The sequence below is a fragment of the Podarcis muralis genome, chromosome 8 (genome assembly GCF_964188315.1).
Source record: "Podarcis muralis chromosome 8, rPodMur119.hap1.1, whole genome shotgun sequence".
NCBI classification, from domain to species: domain Eukaryota; kingdom Metazoa; phylum Chordata; class Lepidosauria; order Squamata; family Lacertidae; genus Podarcis; species Podarcis muralis.
This window is the reverse complement of record NC_135662.1, coordinates 84347117-84374573: the sequence shown is the minus strand read 5'-3', so window position 1 is coordinate 84374573 and position 27457 is coordinate 84347117. Positions and strand designations below refer to the sequence as shown.

Here is a 27457-nt window from a genome sequence, read left to right as displayed (position 1 = left end):
TAAATCTTTGTTGGAAGTCACCCAGAGTGGCTGGGGAAACCCAGCCAGATGGGCGGGGTACTAATAATAATAATAATAATAATAATAATAATAATAATAAATAATAATAATAATGGACCTGGGCGCATAATTGGAAAGAGATCTCAAGAACTGCCCAGTTTTGCCAGGGCATTCCATGGTGGCTGGGTGAGATAGCAAAGCTGTATGCATGTCTGTTGACGGAGGACCTCAGCACCATTTTAATATTCTGTACTTGTGCTGAGCTAACACAAGGAGAAGAGTCCCTGGTCCTATTCGTAGACTTTATAAAATTGAAATAGGCTGCACCATTCTCCCTCCGGTCCCAATCAGCACAACTGCCTTGTGCAAAGCCTTTACACTCAATCTTATTTGCAAAGCGTGTCACAAAGATATATATTAATGGACCTGCATACCATCAGAGTCTATGCTGTTCAGTGCTGTAGGTGGAATGATGGATACTTTGCACTGGCCAAGTGGACACTTGCGAGGAAACAAATCTCTGCATGCCGTGTGCACCTGGAGGGGGGGAAATGAACAAGCAATGGTCCGTCAATATAGTACATACAGCCTTAATGTTATGGCAGCAAGCATACACCTGAGTATTGTAATAGAAACACTCATTTTTCAAGGAAAGATATAAAAATAAAGGTGTGCTCTATTCCCAAGTGGCAAAGCCACACCAGGCCTGGATAATTTCTGGCCCATCAAGCCTTCCATGTATGTATAGCAGTCCAGTCGGAGCATCATGAATACTCAGTGCAAAAACAGGCTGCTAACTAGTCACTGCTGGTCTGGAGTGGCCATCTGAGCAGCATCACAGACGGGTTCTGCCCCTGCACAGAGGACCCTCTGGGAACATTTCTGAAGTCTAATTAGGGAGCCCTTGAGAAGAGCGCTGTCACTTACGTGCCGGCCTGGGGGCGAGACTACAAATAACGCAGGCATTTTAAAACCAAGAAATACCTAGCATAAAAGGGCAAGTTGTAAAATATCAAATAATACAGGTGAAATGAGGAAGTTTTTAATGTTTGATGTTTACTGGGTTTAATGTTTTGATTTGTTGGAAGCTGCCCAGAGTGGCTGGGCAGCTTACATATACCGTATTTTTTGCTCTATAAGACTCACTTTTTCCCTCCTAAAAAGTAAGGGGAAATGTGTGTGCGTCTTATGGAGCGAATGCAGGCTGCGCAGCTATCACAGAAGCCAGAACAGCAAGAGGGATTGCTGCTTTCACTGCGCAGTGATCCCTCTTGCTGTTCTGGCTTCTGAGATTCAGAATATTTTTTTTCTTGTTTTCCTCCTCCAAAAACTAGGTGCGTCTTGTGGTCTGGTGCGTCTTATAGAGCGAAAAATATTGTAAGCAGTAAATTCTTCTTCTTCTTCCTCTTCTTCTTCTTTTTCTACCTATTCAAACCATTGGGTAAATCTGGCTCAGGACTGTCTACATATAATGTAAGTGGCTTTCCAGGAGTCATTCCCACCCTAATTGGAGATGCCAAGGAATGACCCTTTTCACTCTCCCTGCTTGGCTAATTCATAGAAAAGAGTGAAGGTTGGCATCAAAGTGAGACCTTCCATGGAAACACTTGGTGTTCTTTCCTGAGGTATGCCAAGCCATTCCTACAGTTTTTATGTTCCGGGAAGAAGGCAAGAAGTACTATAAAGACTTTCTAAAGTCAATTTTAGGAAGGGATGCAAAATGCGAGTGTTCCACCACCTAATCCTTGTGCATACATAAAAGGAGGTGGTGTATTGCCCCAGGGGGTTCCAGAGAACTCTATCCTGCGTGACATGTTTCTTAACATCTCCATGAAGCTGCTCGGATAAGTTATCTGGAGGTTTCGGCTGAAGCAGCTTGGCTACACGGATGACGCTGCTCTTACTCGCTTCCATCAGATCCTAGGGAGATGGTTGGGCACTGAGAAAATGGATGCAGTGGAACAAGCTAAACTTTGCAGATCAGTGGCTTCCACTGTAGTCAGAAGAGAACTGAGCCAAAAGGTGCCCCAATGGTCTACCCACATTCAGATAGTGAAGACTCTTCTCTGGAAGCGGATGGGTGAGGGCAGGACAAGTTCCTTAGCAAAATGCCTAAAGCAGTCTTTCCCAACTTGATCCCTGGAGGGCACCAAGTTGGGGGATACTGCTGTAGAGCCTTCCCAGGACACATTTTTGGCTTTAAGGGTTTTATATGCTGCTTATATGATGACAGTTTGTATTTATATTTTAACATCTTTCATTAAACATGTACAGTGGTACCTCGGGTTACATACGCTTCAGGTTACAGACTCTGCTAACCCAGAAATAGTACCTCAGGTTAAGAACTTTGCTTCAAGATGAGAACAGAAATTATGCTCTGGCGGTGCGGCGGCAGCAGGGACCCCATTAGCTAAAGTGGTGCTTCAGGTTAAGAACAGTTTCAGGTTAAGAACGGACCTCCGGAACGAATTAAGTACTTAACCCGAGGTACCACTGTATACTGCTTTGTCTATCCATGGGCAGAAAAGTGAGGTCAAAAGAATGAATCAAAATCACAGGACTGCACAGAAACTACAAAGAAAAAACAAATGGCTAATGGAATATGTTGACATTTCTGTGTCACAAATTGTGCAGTTTGACGTACAGTTTCTAAATAACAGCTTATTCTGATATTTAAAAAATATTCAAGGTTTCATTTTTGCTACTAAAATTTATTTGCCAATATGAGTCAGGAGTCCCTGGGGTAACTTTGTACGGCTTGTACGCCTCCTTCCAGCAGCCAAGCTGGTGTCAAACATCTTGTTCTGCTTTCCTTTGGACCCCATCAGCAAGGCTGAAAGGGGGGGGGGTCTTGTCGTCTGGGCAGCCCAGGGTCTCCAGACACACTGCACAGGTTTGCGCCCAGGGGAAGTTACTTCGATACTGAGAACAGAGTGGTTTAGCTTCACCCTCCGGAGGCGAACTCCATTGTCTCTCGAAACAGACAAACGCAAACCAAAAATTATGAGAACATTCTAGGAGACTGTTTTGAGGGAAAGAGACCTGTACAATCTGAACTCACCATCGTTTTACACCAAAGGCACTTCCAATCTTGCAGTCGCAGGACGCTGCCACAGGTCTTGTCACAAACTGCACATTTGGCACTGACAGGAAGATTTCCTTCTAACCACTGGTGAGGCATAGCTACCTGCAGCGGAGTGTTTCAAAGGTCAAAATGGGGGCAACAGAGACAGGGAAATCAGCATGTCACCTTTCTTCCAAATTCACTACAGTCAAGCCTTGGTTGTTGAATGTAATCCGTTCCGGAAGCCCGTTTGACTTTCAAAATGTTTGACAACCAAGGCATGGCTTCTGAGTGGCTGAAGCTTCCTGCACTCAAGCAGAAGCCGCGTTCAGCTTCCAAAAAATGTTCGGAAACCGGAACACTTACTTCCGGGTTTTCGGCGTTTGGGAGTCAAAACGTTCCAAAATGAAGGCTTTCAGGAACTGAGGTTTGACTGTGCCATATTTACTGCTTCCCCACCCACTCAACCCATTTTGAAAACTATTGCGGTCATATCAAACTAAGTTGCACTCAAAATAGTCACAGAAATTAATGGATCTAAGTTAGCCATTATTTTCAATGGGTTTACTCTGAAGAAGACTTAACGCTGGATACAACCCCTGAGGTTCTGAACCAAAGAGATCTGAGTACATATATGCCGTGGTGCAGAAGGTTCCGCTTCCAGTTGCCTAATGAAATGCCTGTTTCACGGGGGGCACACCCCCCCCCCCGAGTTTCAGAACTGGCTTTCTAGGGTCAGGGTGCTGTTGCTGGGAGGGGAGAAGTTGGCACAGCTGTGTCAACCCTTTTGGACAACTGCCATTATCAATACCGCCCCCCCAACTACACTTTGCTGCCAGTGTAGCTTAACTTGTGTCAAGCACGCCAACAGAGAAGGTCGCTGGAGGAAGCGCTGAGGTGCGGGAACCTTGGCGCAGCACCCCCTGTTTCCCCAATCCCCCTTGGCAAGCAGCCCACTGTGTTCATGGAGAGCACGTGTTGCGGTGGGGGCCACCAGGACACTCCAAAGTTGTGGGGCGGGCTAATTGACCGTTGGCCACTGATGCGATTGGGCTTTCCTTGTCGTTGGGAAGAAGTTAATGCTGCCATTTGTTGATTGACAGCCAGAAATGCTAAAACTCCTTGCACGAGGCTAGGGCTTCCTCTTTTTGCCCGTGCATCGGATTGCCTGTCCCCCCTCCCTAGAATTAGGGTTGTTCGCATTGACCTTGCTATGCCTGTCATGGGGTCGTCTGCTCTTGAGGCAGGGGCCCGGTAGGAATTTTGTCCATCTGGCTGATTGGCTGGTGCCATTTGGTTTCTGCCTACTGCGTAGCAAATCGTCACAACTTGTAAGGTTGCGGTTAGGCATTGGTTTATGGTTTGGTTGGTTGAGGGGCATGGATTGGCTGTGCCTGCCCCTCCAATGCTGCTGCTGCTGCAAGGGATTCCGTTAAAGGAATCGGGGGCTAACTATTGCTTGTCCACCCTGTCAAGGGGGCTCGGGCCACTGCAAGAGCTCCTGGCTGCATTTGGGGAGGGCTGAGGGCAGGTTCCCTGCTCCGTCGCTACACCCAAGTATATTCCCCTATTCTGACTTTCGCAGGCGTGCGGAATGTCAGACTGTCCCCCACAGTGGGGGCAGATAGTCACAACCAATGCCTAAGCAACCACTCACATGTTTGCATTTCAATAAAGTTGTGGCCAAAATTATGCCAAAAACCTTAAACAAAAATATTGGTGTGATGTGTGAGTTATTTGGGGTGGCACTGGGGACTTCGACACGCAACAGAACCCCAGAGGCAGCAGCTATATCGCAATACCCAAAGCAAGGGGCTGGCTTTCCTCTAGTGGACCACAGGTGAGATTACTTTGGGTGTTATGAGTTTCTTTGTGTAATAAGGCTTCAATCCAGCAGGATTAAATGTGCTAAAAAATATTTTTCCCCCTAATGTAAACAGGATCCATAATCACTTAAAATTAGCATCGTCCTACCTACTAGCAAATGTTTCATTTTTCTACATAAAACCAAAGCATGCCTGCATTTCTGAGAAATACTTACACCATCTTCATCCTCAATAATATCTTTTCCAACTGAAGTCAAAGTAGTCCATTTGCAACTGTTTATTGCTCTGACTGCACATCTCTTATGAGCCTTAAACTTGCACACTGGATGAAAAGACACACATAATCTTTGAATGATTCACATCATCTTTCAGAAGCTTAATCAAACACACATCACTTCATTACACAAATAAATAAAGGTAAAGGGACCCCTGACCATTAGGTCCAGTCGTGACTGACTCTGGGGCTCATCTCGCTTTACTGGCTGAAGGAGCCGGTGTACAGCTTCCGGGTCATGTGGCCAGCATGACTAAGCCGCTTCTGGCGAACCAGAGCAGCGCACAGAAATGCCGTTTACCTTCCTGCCAGAGCGGTACCTATTTATCTACTTGCACTTTGACGTGTTTTCGAACTGCTAGTTTGGCAGGAGCAGGGACCGAGCAAAGGGAGCTCACCCCGTCGCAGGGATTCGAACTGCCGACCTTCTGATCGGCAAGCCCTAGGCTCTGTGGTTTAACCCACAGCACCACCCGCAATAGGAAGTGTTAAAAATGTAAATTGTTCAAAAGGTAACTGTTTAGTTCGAATCCTTCCCAGCAGTGCGCTGGAAGAGTGTTCATATCACACTTATTCCAACTCTACCAAACTACTGAGGGTAATTTAGTTAGTTAGTTAGTTAGTTAGTTAGTTAGTTAGTTAGTTAGTTAGATTTATAGGCCACATAATCAAAAGGCTCTCTGAGCAGTGTGCAAATATCACGGTACATAAAACAGAGCTAAAATCCACAAAAAAATTAAAAACTATCAAATATAAACTGTACAGCTGGGCAGGCTTATCAAAACAAAACAAAAAAGTGTTCTGCAGGTGTCTAAAACAACACAGCAAATCTGCCTGCCTCATATTAGTTTATACACATAGCAGTCAAGGCAGTCCAAGTCCACTAGCAGCAGACGTCTGTGGTATCTTCATAGATAGGTGGTTAAAGGTAAGGTAAAGGTAAAGGACCCCTGGACGGTGAAGTACAGTCAAAGGCGACTATGGGGTTGCGGCGCTCATCTCGCTTTTCAGCCTGAGGGAGCCGGCGTTTCTCCACAGAAACCCGGTCATGTGGCCAGCATGACTAAACCGCTTCTGGTACAACAGAACACTGTGGCGGAAGCCAGAGCGCACAGAAACGCTGTTTACCTTCCCACCACAGTGGTACCAATTTATCTACTTGCACTGGTGTGCTTTTGAACTGCTAGGTTGCCAGGAGCTGGGACAGAGCAACGGGAGCTCACCCTATCGTGGGGATTCGAACCACCAACCTTCTGATCGGCAAGCCCAAGAGGCTCAGTGGTTTAGACCACAGCGCCACCCACATCCCCATGGGTGGTTAGACACAACAGTAAGCATCCAAGAGAAAGTGGCGCCTTGCTTGCTTGCAGGAGTCCACTGTGGGAATTACCTGCTTCACAGCACAAGGGCTAATGTAGAGAGGCACGAGGCTGTCCATGAATCCCCCTAGGATATGGAAAAACCTGGTTCTTCTGCCACAGTACTGCAACGCATAAAGGTAAAGGTAAAGGTACCCCTGCCCGTACGGGCCAGTCTTGACAGACTCTGGGGTTATGCGCCCATCTCACTCAAGAGGCCGGGGGCCAGCGCTGTCCAGAGACACTTCCGGGTCACGTGGCCAGCGTGACGAAGCTCCTCTGGCGAGCCAGCGCAGCACACGGAAACGCCGTTTACCTTCCCGCTAGTAAGCGGTCCCTATTTATCTACTTGCACCCAGGGGTGCTTTCGAACTGCTAGGTTGGCAGGCGCTGGGACCGAGCAACGGGAGTGCACCCCGCCGCGGGGATTCGAACCGCCGACCTTTCGATCGGCAAGCCCTAGGCGCTGAGGCTTTTACCCACAGCGCCACCCGCGTCCCCCACAGTACTGCAATGCATAGGCACTGGCAAAACTAGAAGAGACTGACAGTCAGAAGGACAGGAAGTTCCTGTTTTGCATGGGAAGCAAGGAATCTCCTGAACAGGATCAGGCTGCCCATCTACTTCATGTTGTCAGCACTTAAAATGTATCCCAACCTTTATTCCTGTTTGCAAGTAAGTGGTTCCCACTTCACAGATGGAAAGCTGAGGCTTATGGACCGTGGTTTGTGAAAGCCACCTAAGGAAACCCATGGCTTATGGGATAATGGATGTAAACCCTTGCAGCAGTGTAGCTACTGTTTATTATAATTAAAGAATATTGCCTGCAAGCTTGTCACCATCCCAGAAACTTTGCGTTGGTAGTTCTCCAAGAACAGCTGCTCTCTCCAAATGCCTTGGTTGATTCCAAAAAAAGCAAAAGCGCTAATCTGACAAGATCCACGTCCTGGGACTTGCAGTTTAACTTGTCAGACAGCGTAATAGCTGTCTTGTAGGATTACACAAAACCTGTTATTTTGTTTCTAAGAATACAAATATGCACAGCAGGGTTTAAACACACACCCCCCCCCAGAAGTAAATTAAAGATACTAGGAAATAAACTCTCATTTTGGATGGTAATAAAAATTCATACTGCAAGAGGGCCTTCTCGGTAGTGGCGCCCTCCCTGTGGAACGCCCTCCTTTCAGATGTCAAGGAAATAAACAACTATCTGACTTTTAGGAGACATCTGAAGGCAGCCCTTTTTAGGAAAGTTTTTGAAGATTGCTGTTTTCCTTATTTTTTTAAGATGTGTTGTAAGCCGCCCAGAGTGGCTGGGGAAACCAGCCAGATGGGCGGGGGTATAAATAATAAAATTAAATATATTATTAAACAGGGACGTACAGTGTTCCACTCTTTTTTCTACCTCGGATGCAGGACCCTTGAGGCATGTAGGAGGGGGTAGGAGGCCCTTCAGGAAAATCTGGCGATTAAGGTTTGGTGAGCACCTTTCAGTGTGATGAGTGCAGTCCAGAGAATCATAGAATAGAATCATAGAATCATAGAGTTGGAAGAGACCACAAGGGCCATCGAGTCCAACCCCCTGCCAAGCAGGAAACACCATCAGAGCACTCCTGACATATGGTTGTCAAGCCTCTGCTTAAAGACCTCCAAAGAAGGAGACTCCACCACACTCCTTGGCAGCAAATTCCACTGTCGAACAGCTCTTACTGTCAGGAAGTTCTTCCTAATGTTTAGGTGGAATCTTCTTTCTTGAAGTTTGGATCCATTGCTCCATGTCCGCTTCTCTGGAGCAGCAGAAAACAACCTTTCTCCCTCCTCTATATGACATCCTTTTATATATTTGAACATGGCTATCATATCACCCCTTAACCTCCTCTACTCCAGAGACTTGCCTTCAGGGCTATGTAGGGCAATGTAGGGGGCAGCTTTGAAGCCAACCTGTTAGATCAACCAGAGTTGTGGGGCCCTGGGAGGGGATGAAGCAGGGAGGACTCTCTAGTCACCTGAAACAGGAGGGCCTGAGGAAAGGGGTATCTGGAATCGGGTGGCTGTCCACGGCTGGTTACGATCAGTTAATATCTCACACCCTGGTTCTCTACGGTGGATCTGGTCCATTAAATTAACAAATGTGACCCACCTTCCTCAGCCTTGTGTCTTGCGTCCTTATTTCCCAGTGTGTGTTGCAAACAGCTGTCTTCACAGAAACCCAACTTTGCAAGCTCCTGCTCATGTGCAGAATTCCTACACGTGAGTAGCAACCCACACATTTGGGTCGATCTACAAACAACCAAATGCAACGCACTGTTGCTGGTAGATGACAACGTGGCGTGACGGATGTGGCTAAAAGTTCAGCTCTATATCGCCAACACAAGAGTTAAACAGTACAATATCTAGACATTGGGGAGGGGGGACAAAACCGCCTTGTTATTTTCCTAGGAAATGAATTTCCTAAAACAAGGCATTTGTGGCAGGCAGGGCCAACGTGGCCAAGCTAACAATGAAGAAAACAAGGGTAACAAGAATCCTGAAAGGTTCTTTTCAGGAACCCCTATATTTTAAAGGCAAAAAACATTGCAGGGGGTTGGACTAAATGATTTTACAATGTTCACTGAAGCTCAATAGCGAATTATTACTTAGCTTGATAGGGACGCAGGTGGCACTGTGGTGTAAACCACAGAGCCTAGGACTTGCCAATCGGAAGGTCGGCAGTTCGAATCCCCGCAACGGGGTGAGCTCCCGTTGCTCAGTCCCTGCTCCTGCCAACCTAGCAGTTCGAAAGCACGTCAAAGTGCATGTAGATAAATAGGTACCGCTCCGGCGGGAAGGTAAACGGCATTTCCATGCGCTGCTCTGGTTCGCCAGAAGCGGCTTAGTCATGCTGGCCACATGACCCAGAAGCTGTACGCCGGCTCCCTCGGCCAGTAAAACGAGATGAACGCCGCAACCCCAGAGTCGGCCATGACTGGACCTAATGGTCAGGGGTCCCTTTACCTTTACTTAGCTTAATATGATATACATTCTTCTACTACGTGTCACCACTTAATTATGTGATAATGCAAAATGGGGGGTGGGGGCCCCCGCCGCCTTTACCTTCACAGGACAGGCCATGAGAAGTAACTCCAGAAAGGCTCTCTCTGCAGACGTTGCAGAAGGTGGGTCGAGCGTGGGAACAGGCGTACCAGTTGTGCATCCCTGAGAAATGTTCCATATTAAACTGTGCAGCCTAATGAAGGAGAAGTTAAGAGAGATTTGCAGCAACAGGACATCACTACAGCAGCAGCAGCTAAAACCACCTATTTCAAAAAATCACCTTCCAAAAAGAATACTCCCCAGGCTCTTTAAACAAAAATAATATGAACTATATGGCTATATCAGGCTTAACCAAATCTCTATTTTAGTTCCATGGATTTTTCACACCGCATCAGGGACATACACCTTTTCTTCCCCCTTTACTGCATCTTGAAAAACCGGCAATATTTCAGTTTTAAAAAGCGCAAGACGCGCAGCATTCCTCTTACCTCATAATGTTCCCGGGACTGTACGGACTTCAGAGAGCTGATCCAATCCTCCATCTCTTTTCTGTTCTCTGCACACAATATTAATCTCCTGAATGGTGTGATTACCTGGGGGGGGGGGGTAAAGATCACTTATTATGATGACTCCGAATTGCTATAAGGAGGACAAGGTAACAAAGAACACAGAAAAAGCAAGATCTCATAATTCTTGTAAATACTGATCACCTTAATAAATTCCAAAGACAAAAAGTTTGTTATCAGTTGTAAATGTTTTCCTGTGTACTGTAATTCACGAGAGAGAGAGATTCTTGTTTATTTCTAGTAGGAAATTCAGATTCATCGCCCTTCTGAGAACAGCAAGCCTAGGTTGTAAGGATACTTAACATATTTTATATTCCAGTGTTCAGTATGACGCTGCATTTATATTACTTTGCAATCAAAATAAGATATGTGTGCATAAAGCATAGGGAAAGCAGTGAGTGAAGACAATAACTGTGGTTTATATTGGTACCCTTAACTTAAAAAGCCAAACAACATAAACCTTTAAGCAGCGAGCGTTCAGAAGATTTTCTTTCCTTGTCAGAGTCGTCATTATTTTCCCATTCCATTGCCGTGCTCTCTGATAGGCTATTAAGTTAGACCATAGCAAATTAATATCTACAAAAGCTTCAGAGTTCACATTCCACATAATGATGGAAAAAATTGTCTTATAATGCCACTAATAGCAACACACAAAATCGTCTGACTTCCTCCTCTCTGACTTACCCAGCAGTCTCTGCCATTTATTTCTTCCATGGAAGATGCTCTTCGCCAAACTGCTCTTTTCGGTCTCTAACAAGCTCACTAACCACAAGCAGCACAATCCGTGAGTCACAAGGAAGAGGGAGACCCTTGCAAGCCGTTTTATATATACAAGCTGCCTCTGGAACTGAAGAACCTCTTCTCCACCTCCTGACCTTTTCAAACATATCTACCCCACAAAAATGCACAACTCACACACAGGAACCCAATTTATTGATTGATTCCCATGATCTAAATCCTGTTTTTCCAAGTTCCAAAACCTCGAGGTGGCTTAAAAATCACAGTTTTTAACCACACAATAATTGTTAACAACATATTAAAAAGACTTCAGAATCCTCCCCACAATGCAATACATGCTTGATGGTATCCGAAGCCGCGGAGAGGTCGAGGAAAATTAACAAGGACATGTTTCCCCTGTCTCTGTCCCGACAAAGGTTATCACAAGATGACCAAGCCTAAACCGGGCCTAAAACCTGATTGAAATGGATCTAGAAAACCAGTTTCCTCCAAAAGTGCCTGGATCTGGTCCATAACCACCTGCTTTAGAACCTTGCTCAGGAAAGGGAGATGAGCAACTGGCTGGTTCTGATCCATTTGCAACGTCTACTCTAAGAAAAATATCTACAGCTAGAGAAAGGAGTCCCTGAGCTCAGATCAGAAGATAGGGTGTTGTGTCTTGGGAGTGCATTCAGAAAGGTGTCAACTGGAGGGCTGGGTTTGAGCAGAAGAAGTAGAAGCTGTGAGGAGGACTTGGGTCACATGTCAGTCAAGAGGGGAGAGATCTTCTAGAAAGAGAAGAATCCTAAACCAGTTAGGAGGGGCGTGGTGATCCCCTGGATCTGTTGTACTATTTGGAAAAACATCAGGAGTGGGATTGTCAAAAGGCTGGAAAACTGACAGAAAGTACCACCTTGTTTAAGAACCAAAGTACCGTATTTTTCGCTCCATAAGATACACTTTTTTCTTTCTAAAAAGTACAGTGGTACCTCGCAAGACGAATGCCTTGCAAGATGAAAAATTCGCAAGACGAAAGAGTTTTTTGTTTTTTGAGTTGCTTCGCATGACGAATTTCCCTATGGGGTTGCTTCGCAAGACGAAAACGTCTTGCGAGTTTGTTTCCTTTTTCTTAAAACCGTTAATACCCAGGAAACCGTGCTTCGCAAGACGAAAAATTCGCAAGACGAAAAACCTCGCAGAAAGAATTAATTTCGTCTTGCAAGGCACCACTGTAAGGGAAAATGTCTGTGTGTCTTATGGAGCGAATGTGTGGTCCTTGGAGCTGAATTGCCCAGTGGCAAAAAGCAGATCATGCTTTTTTTTGTGAAAGAGGGAAGTGGGTGTTGAAACAAAGCCGCTGATCGTTTGCCGATCGGGGAGAGAGATAAGGGACGCTAGAGATAAAGGAGGCTGCCTGGGAGGGGGGAGGTATAGACTGCAAACTTGCAAAGGGGGAAAACAGGAAGACTAAAGCAATAAGGAAAGAAATTAGAAGAAAAGGAGGAGCAAAAAACTGCTCCAGCTAAGGAAAAGTCACTAAGGCAAACAAGAGGGAAGGGAGTGTTGAAAGGAAACAGCTGATCGGTGGGATCGGAAGAGAGATAAGGGACATTGGAGGCTGACTGGGAGGGGGAAGGTAAAAGCCCATGGATCCTCAGGATTTTTACATTGTGTCACCCCAAATCAGATCACATAGCATGTCCATGGCTACAGCCTGCACCAAGAAAATCACATATCCACTGTTTCCTGGGGCTGCAATGGTGCAAAAATGTGGTTACAAAGCACGGATCCACATGGATCCTCAGGCTTTTTGCATTGGGTCACCCCAAATTCACCATCAGATCACATGTCTGTGGCCACTATGAGCCACAAAAATCATACATCCACGGTTACATTCAAAATATATATTTTTTTCTTGTTTTCCTCCTCTAAAAACTAGGTGCGTCTTATGGTCAGGTGCGTCTTATGGAGCGAAAAATACGATAATAAGCTGTAACATCTATGCAACTAAGGAACTGAAGTGAAACAACTTGAAATAAGCTAAGCATTTACCAGCTAGTCTGGAAACCTGTAACATCTAACAGGGAGTGTTTCTTGAGGAGTGTTTTACCACTGCCTCCTTCAAGCAGGAAGGGACCACCAGCTCTCATAAAGAGGCATGAATCAGCTCCCTGGCCCAGCCAGCTGTCCCCTCTCTGGTGGTTTTTATCAGCCAAGAGGGACACATTCTCGAGTCTTAACAACTGAAACTCATCCAAAATAACGGGACTAGACTGTGCTCTAGACATCCCTTGAGATTCAGCTGCTGTAACAGCCGAGTCAAGAGCCCGGTGGATGCAAGCGATTCTGTCCTCAAAATGCTTTGCAAACAAGTCACAGTGAGCTACCGATGGTTCCACCACCTCCTCTGGGCCAGACTGCAAGAGGCCCCACACTACCTGGAAGAGATCTGCCACACAACGTACTGAGGATGCAACGGAGGCAGCTGATTATGCCTTCTTTCCTGCCTTCACTGCCACAAGGCAGACTCGATGGTGAGCCCTCGATTTGCATTTTTCTCCACTTACATTTGAGCCGCCTCCCAGCTTGTTTCCCCACCTTAAGTTCTGGAGTATACCAGGGAGCCAAACAGGCTCCACAAAGAAGGAGAAGGTGCTCACAAATTATTATGTCAATGGTCCAAGCCTTTCAAATGTTTCAGAAGGTCCTGATAGACCTACATTGGCTCCCAGTACATTTCCAAGCACAATTCAAAGTGTTGGTGCTGACCTTTAGAGCCCTAAACGGCCTCGGCCCAGTATACCTGAAGGAACATCTCCACTCCCATTGTTCTGCCCGGACACTGAGGTCCAGCACCGAGGGCCTTCTGGCGGTTCCCTCCCTGTGAGAAGTGAGGTTACAGGGAACCAGGCAGAGGGTCTTCTTGGTAGTGGCGCCTGCCCTGTGGAACGCCGTCCCATCAGATGTCAAAGAAATAAACAACTACCCGACTTTTAGAAGACATCTGAAAGCAACCCTGTTTAGGGAAGCTTTTAATGTTTGAAGTTTTATTCTGTTTTCAAAGTTCTGTTGAAAGCAGCCCAGAGTGGCTGGAGAAACCCATCCAGATGGGTGGGGTAGTAATAATAATAATAATAATAATAATAATAATAATAATAATATAGAAGTTGACCAGGGCTTCTAAGTTATTTCCCGCTTGGACTACTGCAATGCGCTCTACGTGGGGCTACCTTTGAAGGTGACCCAGAAACTACAACTAATCCAGAATGCGCCAGCTAGACTGGTGACTGGGGGCAGCTGCCGAAACCACATAACACCGGTCTTGAAAGACCTACATTGGCTCCCAGTACGTTTCCGAGCACAATTCAAAGTGTTGGTGCTGACCTTTAAAGCCCTAAACGGCCTCGGTCCAGTATACCTGAAGGAGCATCTCCACCCCCATCGTTCAGCCCGGACACTGAGATCCAGCACCAAGGGCCTTCTGGCAGTTCCCTCCCTGCAAGAAGTGAGGTTACAGGGAACCAGGCAGAGGGCCTTCTCGGTATTGGCGCCTGCCCTGTGGAACGCCCTCCCATCAGATGTCAAAGAAATAAACAACTCCCCGACTTTTAGAAGACATCTGAAAGCAATGTTTGAATTTTTATTCTGTTTTCAAAGTTCTGTTGAAAGCAGCCCAGAGTGGCTGGAGAAACCAAGCCAGATGGGTGGGTTATAAATAATAATAATAACAACAACAACAACAACAACAACAACAACAACAACAACAATAAAGAAGTCGACCAAGGCTTCTACAGGGGCACCAGTCATATCAGCTAGAAAATCTCCCACAGCCATCTGGAAACTCCACCAGCCTCCAAGGGTGGACCATCCTAACAGATCCCCATCCTCTGTAGAGGGGGAAAGGCAATGAAAGTTTAAATCTCAACAGGAAGTGACCTGGCCACAGCAAGGAACTGATGTCAATACCCCCTGCTTTCGGATCACCCTCTTTCTGCCCTCGCCATGCGTTAGACCGGTCACATGGTGGAATAGCCACAAAAACAAACAGGACCTCAAAGAGCAGGAGTCCTCTAATAGCTTGTTCCTGAACCTCTCTGCTGGAAATAAAATACCGTATTTTTCGCCCTATAGGATGCACTTTCCCCCCTCCAAAAATGAAGGGGAAATGTGTGTGCGTCCTATGGGGCGAATGCAGGCTTTCGCTGAAGCCTGGAGAGGGAGAGGGGTCGGTGCGCACCGACCCCTCTCGCTCTCCAGGCTTCAGGAAGCTACCCGCAAGCCTTGCAAGCCCGGCGGGAGGTCCCGCCGGCTCGCAAAGCTTGCAGGCAGCAGCCTGCAGCCCACAAGCTCGGGGGATAGTGGGGAGGCGGAGCGCCGCCACCCCGCTCTTCCCCGACCTGATCTGAAGGCTGGCGGGGGGGGGGGAAGAAGCAAGCCTACTTCTCCCCCCCCCAACCCCACAAGCTCGGGGGATAGCGGGCAGGCGGAGCGCCGCCACCCCGCTATTCCCGGACCTGATCTGGAGGCTGGCGGGGGGGAGAAGCAAGCTTGCTTCTCCCCATCGCCATCCCCATAAGCTCGGGGTACAGCGGGGCAAGCTGCTGCCCCACGGAGGCTAGAGAGGCTGTCCCTGAAGGCAGAAGAGGGAGACGGAGCGCTCCGTCTCCCTCTTCTAGCTTGGGGATGGCTGCACAAACCTGGGGGGGAAATAAAAATTTTTCCCTTGATTTCCCCCCCAAAAAACTAGGTGCGTCCTATGGGCCGGTGCGTCCTATAGGGCGAAAAATACAGTAACTGTTCTGATGACTTGGACATTACTTAACTGTTAGTTTTGTGAGCGGCCAGGTGTCAATATGTACGTCCCTCCTGTAATATCGTCCCTCCCCTTCCTAAATCCTTAAGTGTGTCTCTTTGTCCATGCTATAGAATAATTGATTGTTTATAGGTTACATGCTCTTGTCAGATGAAAGAAATGTTTCAATAAACACACTCCTCTTAAGAACACTCGGAGAAATTCCACCGTCACAAGTTTTTAAAAGGCAAAACGAAAAACTCAAAAGCATGCTATAACTTGTTAGAACATCAAGAATATTGGAAGCATACCGTAAAGCTGTTGTTGACATTTTTTGTGCTTGATTCAGCCACACTGGCATCGGACAAGTCAACTTCATCGAAGATTAAAGACTGTGAAAAGAACACAGAGGATGTGTTTCATTTTCTACATACAGTGGTGCCCAGCAAGACGAATGCCTCGCAAGACGGAAAACCCGCTAGACGAAAGGGTTTTCCGTTTTGGAGGTGCTTCGCAAAACGAATTTCCTATGGGCTTGCTTCGCAAGACGAAAATGTCTTGCGAGTTCCTGCAGGGTTTTTTTCCTCCCCCCCCCCCTTTTCCCAAGCCGCTAAGCCGCTTAACAGCTGATCCGCTAAGCCGCTTAACAGCTGATCGTTAAGCCGCTTATCAGCTGATCCGCTAAGCCGCTTAACAGCTGATCTGCTAAGCCGCTTAACAGCTGATCGCTAAGCCGCTTATCAGCTGATCTGCTAAGCCGCTTAACAGCTGATCCGCTAAGCCCGCTAAGCGCGCTAATCCGCTAAGCCGCTAATGGGCTTGCTTCGCAAGACGAAAAAACCGCAAGACGAAGAGACTCGCGGAACGGATTCTTTTCATCTTGCGAGGCACCACTGTACACAGGAATGATACTTGCCCGTTATCTTTTCAGGGGGGGTTTTAAAGTAAAAGCCAGGGAATCAGTCAATGCTCGCTAGGCCTGCAAACCAGATGTTCCTGCCCCTGACCTAACATTTTCATCCCAGAAAGCAGAAATCAAACCCACTACTAATTTATTTTTTAAATGTGCTAGAAAAATACAAGGAACCTATGCAGGCAACACAACTAATTTTTACAAAAGCAGGGGGAGCTACTTTTAAAACTGTTTTCATAATAGGCAGAGAGAGAGAGAAAGACCCAAACGCAGTTAGTACTATAGAGACGGCATATTGATTTCTATCAGAATGAATCTTTACCTTTGAATCCTTGGCATAGTAAAGTGTACGGCCCCGAAGCTTAAAGTAACGTTTTTTCCATCGCTGAAAAGAGCTGGTTTGCTTCAGAAGTAATCCTTCCTTTATACTGGTCTTGAGGGGGGAAGAAAAAGAAATGAAAATGCAAAATTACACATGTGCCAAAATTGTTACATATATTGCAAAATAATTATCTTATTTCTAAAAACTGAAACCTGGACCTAGTTCCAGGGTTGTTTGCCTTTTACCAGTGCTTTTTTCTGAGGGGACGCAGCCGTACGCACCCCCCTAAACATTTTGTGAATCTAAGTTTGGCCTCATTGAGGGGCAGTCTTTCAATATGAGCAGAAATATAAGAGTACCCCTAAACATATTTTTTTTTAAAGCACTGCCTTTTACTCATTGATCTGAATTAAAACCCTATCAGTATGACTTCATTAGAAAGACTGAATTCTACCCAATTACCACAAGGTGGCAGTATGGTTATATTAATTAAAAGTTCTCAAGGAGATCCAGTATGTCACAGTGATCACTGTAACCTAATGGCTTATTCCGAAACAGACGCTGCACACTAAAAAACAACAACAGCAGGCGTAGGTTCACAAGTGGTTGCATAAGCTGCACACTTACAGATAAATAAATCCACTTCTAGTCCATAGCGGATAAACTTGTGAAGCCCACATGGAATTGGGCCCAGAAGAAAAGACGAAGAAATATGACACAAAGTCTCCTCTTTCATCTTATCATGATCAAACCTAATCTTTGACCAAGGAAATGTTGGGAAACATGGTGCGATTCACTGGCTGTAATTTACACTGTTCCGTCAGAACATACTGACCATTATGCCAATTAAATATGATATACCGTACTTTTCCGTGTATATCACGTCCCCATGTATAAGACGCCTCCTATTTTGGGGGACTAAAAATTAATAAAACGGAGGGAGATTGCACACAGTTGTTGAGATTTCTTTTAGGGGGGTTGCCCACCCAATTGCCACAGCAACATCCAATCAACACCACCCCTTGCTGCAGACACCAATAACATGCTGCGCAGCATCTCTGGCTCACGGCACCAATCCCACGTCCCACCAATCCCTCTGTCCCAGCTCCTGCCAACCTAGCAGTTCGAAAGCACACCAGTGCAAGCAGATGAATAGGTACCACTGCGGTGGGAAGGTAAACGGCATTTCCGTGCGCTCTGGTTTCCTTCACCGTGTCCTGTTGTATCAGAAGCAGTTTAGTCATGCTGGCCACATGACCCAGAAAGCTGTCTGTGGACAAACGCCAGCTCCCTCGACCTGAAAGCGAGATGAGCGCCGCAACCCCATAGTCGCCTTTGACTGGACACGGTCCTTTACCTTTACCTTTTACTACCTATGTATAAGACGTCGCCCAATTTTAAACATAATTTTTCAGTAAAACAAACAAACTAGTCTTATACATGGAAAAGTATGGTAACTCTCAAATAGGATGTGTTTCAAAACTGTGTGCAGCTCAAATTGATGCAAGATTTAACAACTCGCCCTTGAGTTTACCATTACAGTCGTACCTTGGTTTTCAAACAACTTAGTCCCTGAACGTTTTGGTTCCTGAACGCCGCAAACCCAAAAGTGACTGTTCTGGTTTGTGAACTAATTTTGGAAGTCGAATGTCCGAGGGGACTTCCGATTGGCTGCAGGAACTTCCTGCAGCCAATCAGAAGCCGCACTTTGGTTTTCGAACATTTTGGAAGTCGAACAGACTTCTGGAATGGATTCCGTTTGACTTCCAACGTACAACTGTATTACAAAGTCATTTCCTCGAGTAGCTAAGCAAACCATTTGTTTTGTTTAATTCATAAAAGAAAACACAGCATAGTAACTATTTAAGGCTGAAACAAAAAAGACCACTGAGACACCTTAGCCAGTAACAAATTTGTTCTGGCCTAACCTTTCATGGACCACAATACATCTCATCATTTACCTGGCAGGAAGCCCCATTCAGGTGGACTTACTTTCTCTGCGACCCACTGAAGCAAATGGAGCTTAACTTTCGCATTGATTTCAATGGGGCCTAAATGCAACTAGCTGGATCCAACTCATGATTTTTAAGCACCAAATATTACTTTGACATATCATTAATGTATTGGAAGCGATGACAAACCTAGACAGCATCTTAAAAAGCAGAGACATCACCTTGCCGACAAAGGTCCGTATAGTTAAAGCCATGGTTTTCCCAGTAGTGATGTATGGAAGTGAGAGCCGGACCATAAAGAAGGCTGATCGCCGAAGAATTGATGCTTTTGAATTCTGGTGCTGGAGAAGACTCTGGAGAGTCCCATGGACTGCAAGAAGATCAAACCTCTCCATTCTGAAGGAAATCAGCCCTGAGTGCTCACTGGAAGGACAGATCCTGAAGCTGAGGCTTCAATACTTTGGCCACCTCATGAGAAGAGAAGACTCCCTGGAAAAGACCCTGATGTTGGGAAAGATGGAGGGCACAAGGAGAAGGGGGCGACAGAGGACGAGGTGGCTGGACAGTGTTCTTGAAGCTTCCAGCATAAGTTTCACCAAACTGCGGGAGGCAGTGGAAGACAGGAGTGCCTGGCATGCTCTGGTCCATGGGGTCACGAAGAGTTGGACACGACTAAACGACTAAACAACAACAATGTATTGAAAAGATGCAGAACTGGTGGCTTTCCTAGGACACACCTAGAAAGGACTAAAACTCACATATAAAGTTGGGGAAATGTCAAAAGTATTCCGTGTCTCATGGCTGTGACACAGCACCGTTTTCTGCTTTACTCTACAGCTTTGTGGAAGCTGCCAGGATTATTATTATTATTATTATTATTATTATTATTATTATTATTATTATTTGCGACAATGGCAGCACCACGGATGTGGCTCACCATTAGAAACATTCATCACATCGTTCCCTTTGACCACATGACATTTTTCACATGATTCGGGAGCACAACATGTGTTGTAGCCCATCCTGGTCAACCGCTCCTCTCATTCTACTCCAACAAAAAGTTTCACAACAACTTCCATGAGGCAGAATAAAATGCACACTGGATCCAAAACAGTTGGAAGAATGTAAGGGGGATTTCACCTGTGCCCCACAGACTTGGTGTAGCAGGGTGATTCAGACTATGAGAGCTGATTCCAGCCTTAGCAATGAGAAAAGAGTAATCTAATGTATCTCTCCAGAAGATCCCAAAGTTTCTGGGGTTCTCCATATCAGCTCCCATTCATGTTGCAACACAGAAGGCCCTTTTGAGGGGAAAAGACTCAGAGCACTCCCTAAACAAAGCACATAGAATTCCCAAGACTTCTCAATGTAGCAAATAAAGAATATTTGCTGGAAAATGCAAAAAGAAACACGTGGGAAAGGATACAAGATGTTTTTTTCAGAAACAGATGGTTACAGAATATCACATAGGATGGAAATCAACCTTCACCTTTTAGTTTACTGCAGTTAGCACTTACGTCAAATGAAGAGTATGTCTATGACAAACTAGTTTTACTTTTTAATTCGATGCATAGTTTAATGTTTTCATGTATACCATAACATAGCAAGTTTTCCCAAAATACTCTTCAGTTTGAAATGCCAGTGAAATCCAAAGTGCCAACAGTTGCCTTTGATAATTGTTATATATTTGGGGGACCCCCCAAAAAAGAACCTATGAATTATTTGGGATGTCAAGGCAGAAATACCAGCTGCAGAGGAATTCCTGGGCTAGCCTGTGCAAAACAACCTGGCCTAGCTAGGGCCATTAAGAAACAATAGAGGGCAACTGAGGGCCATTGGCAACACAAGAGAACTGTCCTCCCCCCCTTGCCCCCAGAGAGACTGGGGGTTTGGAAGGTTGCCAGGGTGTGAGGTAACAAGAAAAGGGAGTTTTGTAGCAGAGTGTTCTGGGCAGAAGGAGGAGGAAGAGATACTGAGATCCATCTTGGGCAGGCTGGCTGAAGGTTGGCTGGGAGAGATGACCCAGACTCTGTGGCTGCACTGCTGTGGGGGAAGGGGAACACATCCCCTCTTGGAATGGCCACACTGTAAGATCTGGACTCTCTCCATGAAGACGGAAGGTGCAAATAGGTGAATAAACTGTATTTTTGAAAGCTACGACAGCCTCTGCTATGCCTCAGTTCTCCAAAGGAACACAGTCCCAGGATGAGTGCCTGAAATGCCTCGGGTCTTGCCACCGCTCAGCAGGGAGAGGCGGAGGATCCAGAATTGGATGTTTGTTCTTGAAGAGACTGACATTTTCAAATTCACCCTATAAACCACACCTCATCCTTTAAACAAATTAGCGCTGACACAGAACAAAGAAGCCTAGTGTTGTTGATCAGCAGATTTGCCCCTGCAGGAATGCATGCATTCACATCTACTTGAGTGTTACGCGTGTAGGGACGCAAGTAGCAATACAATACTTGGGATCTTTACTGGAGACACACAAATAGAGAGGACTGCATAGGCTCTGAGCCTTAGACACCCTTTGCTTTGCCTGGGAAAACTTAGCATGGACCAAAATTCCTGCACATGCTCTCTATGGCTAGCAAAAACACACACTGCAACGACAATTCTAATATTTTTATTTGTAAATAAACACAGGTTTTAAAATACAGTCATACCTTGGAAGTCAAATGGAATCCATTCCGGAAGTCCGTTCCGACTTCCAAAATGTTCGAAAACCAAAGGGCGGCTTCTGATTGGCTGCAGGAAGCTCCTGCAGCCAATCAGAAGCAGTGGAAGCCCCATTGGACGTTTGGCTTCCAAAAATAGTTCGCAAACCGGTACAGTCACTTCCGACTTTGCGGCGTTTGGGAGACAAAATGTCCAGGAACTAAGCTGTTCGAAATCCAAGGTACGACTGCAATAACATGGCCAATATAAAATGAATTAGAAACGACGAAAGTAGCTTTAAATCTTGAAAGTTAACAGTGTTGACAAGCTTATTCATGCATGCCATCTACTTAGTTACTGGGAAAGCGGCAAAGTCGCCTAATAAGGAATTATAAGGCAGAGTTTTTAAAGACCCTGCTTGCTATGGGATTGCAAGCGAACTAGGAAGGGGAAAATATTACATGCAAAGCAGAAGGCGTCTCATCTCACAAGAGCAAGATTGGAGCAAAACTAAGCAAATGGGAATAGGGGGGAAATGGAGGTAGCGAGGCATTAATATTACCTATCCAGGTTATTTGGAGAGCCTGCAGCGTTCCTTCACTGTAGCTTAAAATAAGCAGATGATGCGACAGCAGTGCCTTCAAGCAGAACTCAGCATCTCCCTCTGGAATAGCAAGCGATGTTTGTGGTCTCCCCTTTCTTGTGTGACTCAAGCAATCCTCTGAGACGCCGAATAGGCCAACCAGAGAGCTGCTTTCCAGCAGCCTCCTTTTATATATGCCGGGTTTTCAAGAACCCTTCAGTGCAGCTGAAAAACAGAAAACCCTGCCCTCTTTTCTTAAAATCGCAGTCTGGTGCCTTCCCAGCAATGTTCCTTATTGGCTTACCGGCAAGGGGAAAGCGAAGGCAAAGAGGGAGTCTCACTAAAGGCTTAGTGGAAGAAAGCAAGAACCAGGCATTTGCAATGTGCAAATGGAGTGCAAATGGCCAGAAATGGAGTGGAATAGATTAGTTCTGCCCCCCAGGATTTAGCAATTAACCTCGGATCTATTCAAAAAGGCTCCAAGCTTGCACTCCACTCGACTCAGCTAACGCCTGCTTGCTTTACACCAGTTTACTGTGCATAGGACGGCTCCCTTAGTGATTTGCTGTTCATAGGTCAGTCTCTTAAACACAAGAACAACACAAGGAGCTGCCTAACACCCAATCGCACCATTTGTCCACATAGCTCAGTATTTCCAAAACGGACATCCAAGACGTATTAAACCTAGGAATTGCTCCTTAATGGGTTTCTTTTTCACAGCTATGCAATTAGAATGAGCAGCCTAGAAATCAATGATATACATAAAAGAAAAAGAAAGAAAGAAAGAAAGAAAGAAAGAAAGAAAGAAAGAAAGAAGCCATCAAATAGGTTAATTTACAAAACAGATCAATACTAACTATGCAGTCAAGAAAGGGGGGAAAGCTATATAAATCGGAAGTGGCTACCAGTTTATGTATTCCACAGTGCAATCGGGATTATATAGGCTCCATATTCTCTGGTTTTTAGATAATCCAATAGTGTGTTCAATTGTAAATCTTGCTACCTCCATCAGCAGCTTTTAAACTTCGAGATCAGATCATCAGAAGATAGAATGGGTGGCATTTTCTGTATTGCAGAAAGATGAAGGCAATTATGTAAAAACTATACTCAATTCGACAGATTTGAGTTTTACTATTGATATTTAAAATTGTTACAAATTACTTTCGACTTCCATTTTTTAAAATGTCTGATGATATAGAATTTTCTTTTAAAGAAAGAGGGGAGTGATAGCTGTGTAAACCAAAGGTGAACTGGTCCAGAAACAAGGATTACACCATGATGGCCGTCAAGATAACCCCAAAATTAATTGGTAGTTGCTGTAGCAATGAGCTCATATATGCTGGTGTACTTGCTTGGGTGTACACTAATTGGTTTGCTTTGAAAGTACCGTTTGCCTGTGGGTCTGGAAATACTGGGCTGTGAGCCCAGAAAGGGTGAACCATTGGTAATGTTTTGGGGACTGGCCACCTATATGCCCATCTCTTTGAGCAATGTGACGTGTACTGCTTCACTGTAAACAGAATGCACACACTTTGGGCTGGATGCGGACAAGACATCTCCTTACTGAGGTGCTCACTGCTGTCCGTCCTGAGTTTGTCGGAGCAAGGACAATGGGCAGGCTGCTTCTGCTATAAGTCTATACAGTGGTACCTTGGGTTAAGTACTTAATTTGTTCCAGAGGTCCGTTCTTAACCTGAAACTATTCATAACCTGAAGCACCACTTTAGCTAATGGGGCCTCCCGCTGCCGCCGGGCGATTTCTGTTCTCACCCTGAAGCAAAGTTCTTAACCCGAGGTACTATTTCTGGGTTAGCGGAGTCTGTAACCTGAAGCGTATGTAACCTGAAGCGTCTGTAACCCGAGGTACCACTGTACTTTTCTTTAATAAAGCATTAGGCTCCTTCCCAGCCAGGATCTCAAACTCCTACAAGCTCTCCTCTAGCTCAAGGGTCTGCATGCAATTCACACACAAAAAAGCTGATTTTGAAACTTTGCCGTAAAGAAGGGGAGAAAAATAGCAGATTTTTAACCTGTGATTAAGATCTTCCCCTCCAGACAAGTGCAGAATATGAATATACAATACTGAAAAGAAAATCACTTGAAGCGACACTTTTTTTTTATTGTTAGAAAAGAGCTGCAAAGTAATTGTATCCTGTCAGCTGTAACAGTTAGTCAAACTCTCCAATGACACCCTGTTATTTTCACACTCAACTTTCTGTGCAAATGGCAATTAAGCCCTGACTTGAAGTTTCTTCACTGATATACATTCACGAGCAGCTAACCTCATTATCTTTTTCTTTAAGGAAGCATTCTCATAATTTGACACTAATGGCCACTAAACTCTGTGGTTTGCACTACTGAGCTACTAGTAAAAGCACTAGAGGCAGAAAACCTGGTTGGAGTCAGTCTCACTCCAAGCATCTATGTGATAATAATGTTGGGGTCGCCAATGTGTCACCCAGTGCCCCTGTCTGATGGCGTCTGCAAATAGCCTCCGTAAATATCCCATCAAAAACCTGCAATACATAAGTTTGTTCCTCCTGCTCACTTGGCACTGCCTCAGTCTCTCCCTACATTAAACTCACACCCTTAAACTTCCCCGCATTTCGTTAAATGCAAGAATTAGATGTCTAGTCTCCCCCGTCCATTCTATACAAAATAACACACACAGTTCTATAGAACCACAACAAAAAAAGGATTGTAACATCACTACCTTTTACTTTTCGTAAGATAGTTCAATACAAAGAACTGCTAAAGTTAGTGTTAATGCAGTTCAAAATGCTTGTTCTTCAATACAAAATACAGCAATTTGATATATTTTGCTGGGTCAATACTCTTTTCAATTTCAAAGTGCGCAAGAATATCATCGTGATATACAACTACATTTATTCAGGGCGAAAATCAGCCTCCGAAATTGTAATATACTTACAGGTAGAGATCTGAACGCAGCTGCCTTAGTACAGACCTTTAGGATGTTAAGACACAGGTCTGCTATATTTATAGCAATGCTGCTGTGACTCTTTACTCATTTCTAGTATCAACAATTAGTTTAGTCTAATTGAAAATGGGCTGGATCATCTGGGTTGTCTGAAACACCAGAAAGTCCGTATCAATACAAGTTGTTCTACAAAGAGCACTTGGAATGTCCCAGCAATACGAAATGGCATCCAGCTAAATAAACAAGTGTTGTTTTCAACTTGTCAATAAGGAAGCACAAGTTTAAAATGCAACATTTGCTCTACTTTGCATTTTGTAAAGAGAAGTAGAAAGATGGGAATGTGCAGGGGAGAAAAGAATGAGGAAGAAATAATGTACATACACTACAAATGTATTTATATTCCTTTATACCAGCGTTGTAAGCCACCCAGAGAATTCTATGTTATGGGGAGTCTGGCAAACGCTGCAAATTTATGGCACATCATTCATCTCCCAGGTAGTCCTCTGAAAATTCACAGAATCATAGAGTTGGATGGGACCCTGAGAGTCCTCTAGTCCAATACCCCACAATGAGGGGATCTCAACACGCAGTCTCCCATCCAATTTGAAACCATACCGGACCCTGCTTAGCTTTTGCCAATGTGCTAGCAGCGTTATTGCTGCATGTTCCAAGCAGAAAAGCCATTGGGGGTGGGATTCTGGGGGGATTTGGATCAGGGAATAGTAGACAGGGGGAAAGACTTAAGTTAAGGTTACCAGACGTCCCCGTTTCCCGGGGACAGTCCCCGGATTTACAAATTGTGGGAATGTTCAGGGATGCAGGAGAGGATATATTGTTTGATTATAGCCTTTCCAACTTGTGTTAACAAGTTCACAATTTAGCACAGTAACATCCCCCTTTCTAAACTTGCAGCAGATGTGTTTGCTCAGGCTCGCTAAAGCCTCTATAATAACTGTCCTGGTATTTCCCCCTTATTCCCTCATAAAAGATAAGACACGAAACAGTCTTCTATAAAAGTATAAAAAGTTTTACTCACACATCATTCAGTTCACAGTCGGATCCCAGAAGGCAGACTTAGCTTAGAAAAGTAACATATACCTGGAAACTATCTCATAACAAGACAGTCCCTTTGTCCTCTCTTGGCTAGAAGCCAAGAGAGCATCTTTGGCTAAGCAGATGTTGCTTCTTCGATGCATGTAGTCAAAAGAGAGAGAGATGGCTGCCATGTCCTGTGCTTTTATCGCTACCTGCACAGGTGAGGCCATGCCCACCTCTAGTCACATGCAGAGGAAGTCTGTCCCAGCCCAGAAGGAAACAGGAAGTTTACCTGCTGGCTGAACAAACATTCCTCCCCATGTGTAAACATGTTCACTCTAGCAATGTTGTACTTGACTGCTCTTGTGTTTCACATCCCACAGAAATCAGTCCCCATACAAAATCCATTGAAGTTGAAAAGTGTCCCCAGATTCATTGGAAAAAATCTGGTAACCTTAACTTAAGTGCCCATTCCTCACCACACATAATGTTTAGAATGAAAGTGATGCTAGAAGGCACCTTTCCACAAAGAGGTGCTTGAAACAGGGCGGTAGGAAAGAGAAATTCACCTTCTGTGACTACAGTTCAGCTTCCCCACCATCACCTTACGCAGCATGCAGGTAGGGAACCAAACGATTGCAGCACATGGAGAAAAAACCTGAAGCGATCTCCAGAACCTCTTCCACTGTACTAACAGAAGAAGCCAAAGTTTCCTACAGGCCCCCAATCAGCAGCTGTACAGAGGACAATAGATATACATTTGACAATGTACAGAGCTCTTTTCAGCAACTGTTATCAAAACAGGTTACAAATAAACTCAGGAATCAAAAGAGAAGAAAAGCTTCCCAATATTATCTTCTATCTAGAACATCTCGGCAAGGCAGGAACTCATCCAACAGAGCACAGCGCACCTGAGCCTTCAGCTCTCCAGGAATTCCAGAAGAGTGCCATGGTCAATAATATCAGAGGCCACTGAAAGATCCAGGGGAATCCATAAGGGAATCAATCATCTTCCCCCTGTCCCTGTCATAGCACAGAGGGACCATAACAAACTCAGTGCCAGCCCCAGGATAAAGCTGGACTGATCCATATCAATAGAATGCGTTTTATCCAGACCCACAAGAAACTGTTTGGCAATCTCTGCTCAACTTCTTGAGCAGAGAATGGAAATGTAGACTCTGGTTTCTAATACCTTGAGGATCAAGAGAGGAACATCTTTTCCAGGGGAGAACAACCACCTCCTTCAAAACAGATTAACTATGCCAGGAGGCCTTGATTATCATAACAAGCCACGCACTCACGTTACCAGCTCACTAGAACCAACCAGGGAAAGTATGTGAAAAGTAGGAAAGATGTGGCATAAAAAAGAAACAATTTGTGCAATAAAAACTGGACTCCGGACAGCTATGTTAGTCAAGTGCAGCTC

The 27457-nt window shown here is 45.2% G+C and overlaps 1 protein-coding gene across 7 annotated transcripts in view; it reads right to left on the bottom strand.

Moving 5' to 3' along the window:
• Positions 1-27457, bottom strand: part of DGKH (diacylglycerol kinase eta) — a 105732-nt gene that overhangs the window by 50141 nt on the left and 28134 nt on the right. For all 7 annotated transcript variants that reach the window (XR_013394055.1, XR_013394059.1, XR_013394056.1 and 4 more), the window contains exons 2-8: positions 16866-16976; positions 15942-16022; positions 10044-10148; positions 9616-9748; positions 5106-5212; positions 3062-3187; positions 435-537 (exon numbers count right to left, since the gene is read on the bottom strand). Coding sequence is in view for 1 of the 7 variants with exons in the window: in XM_077933429.1 (XP_077789555.1) it covers positions 435-537; positions 3062-3187; positions 5106-5212; positions 9616-9748; positions 10044-10148; positions 15942-16022; positions 16866-16976 (766 nt within the window). In the remaining 6 variants the exon portion in view is untranslated. The remainder of the gene's footprint in view (positions 1-434; positions 538-3061; positions 3188-5105; positions 5213-9615; positions 9749-10043; positions 10149-15941; positions 16023-16865; positions 16977-27457) is intronic.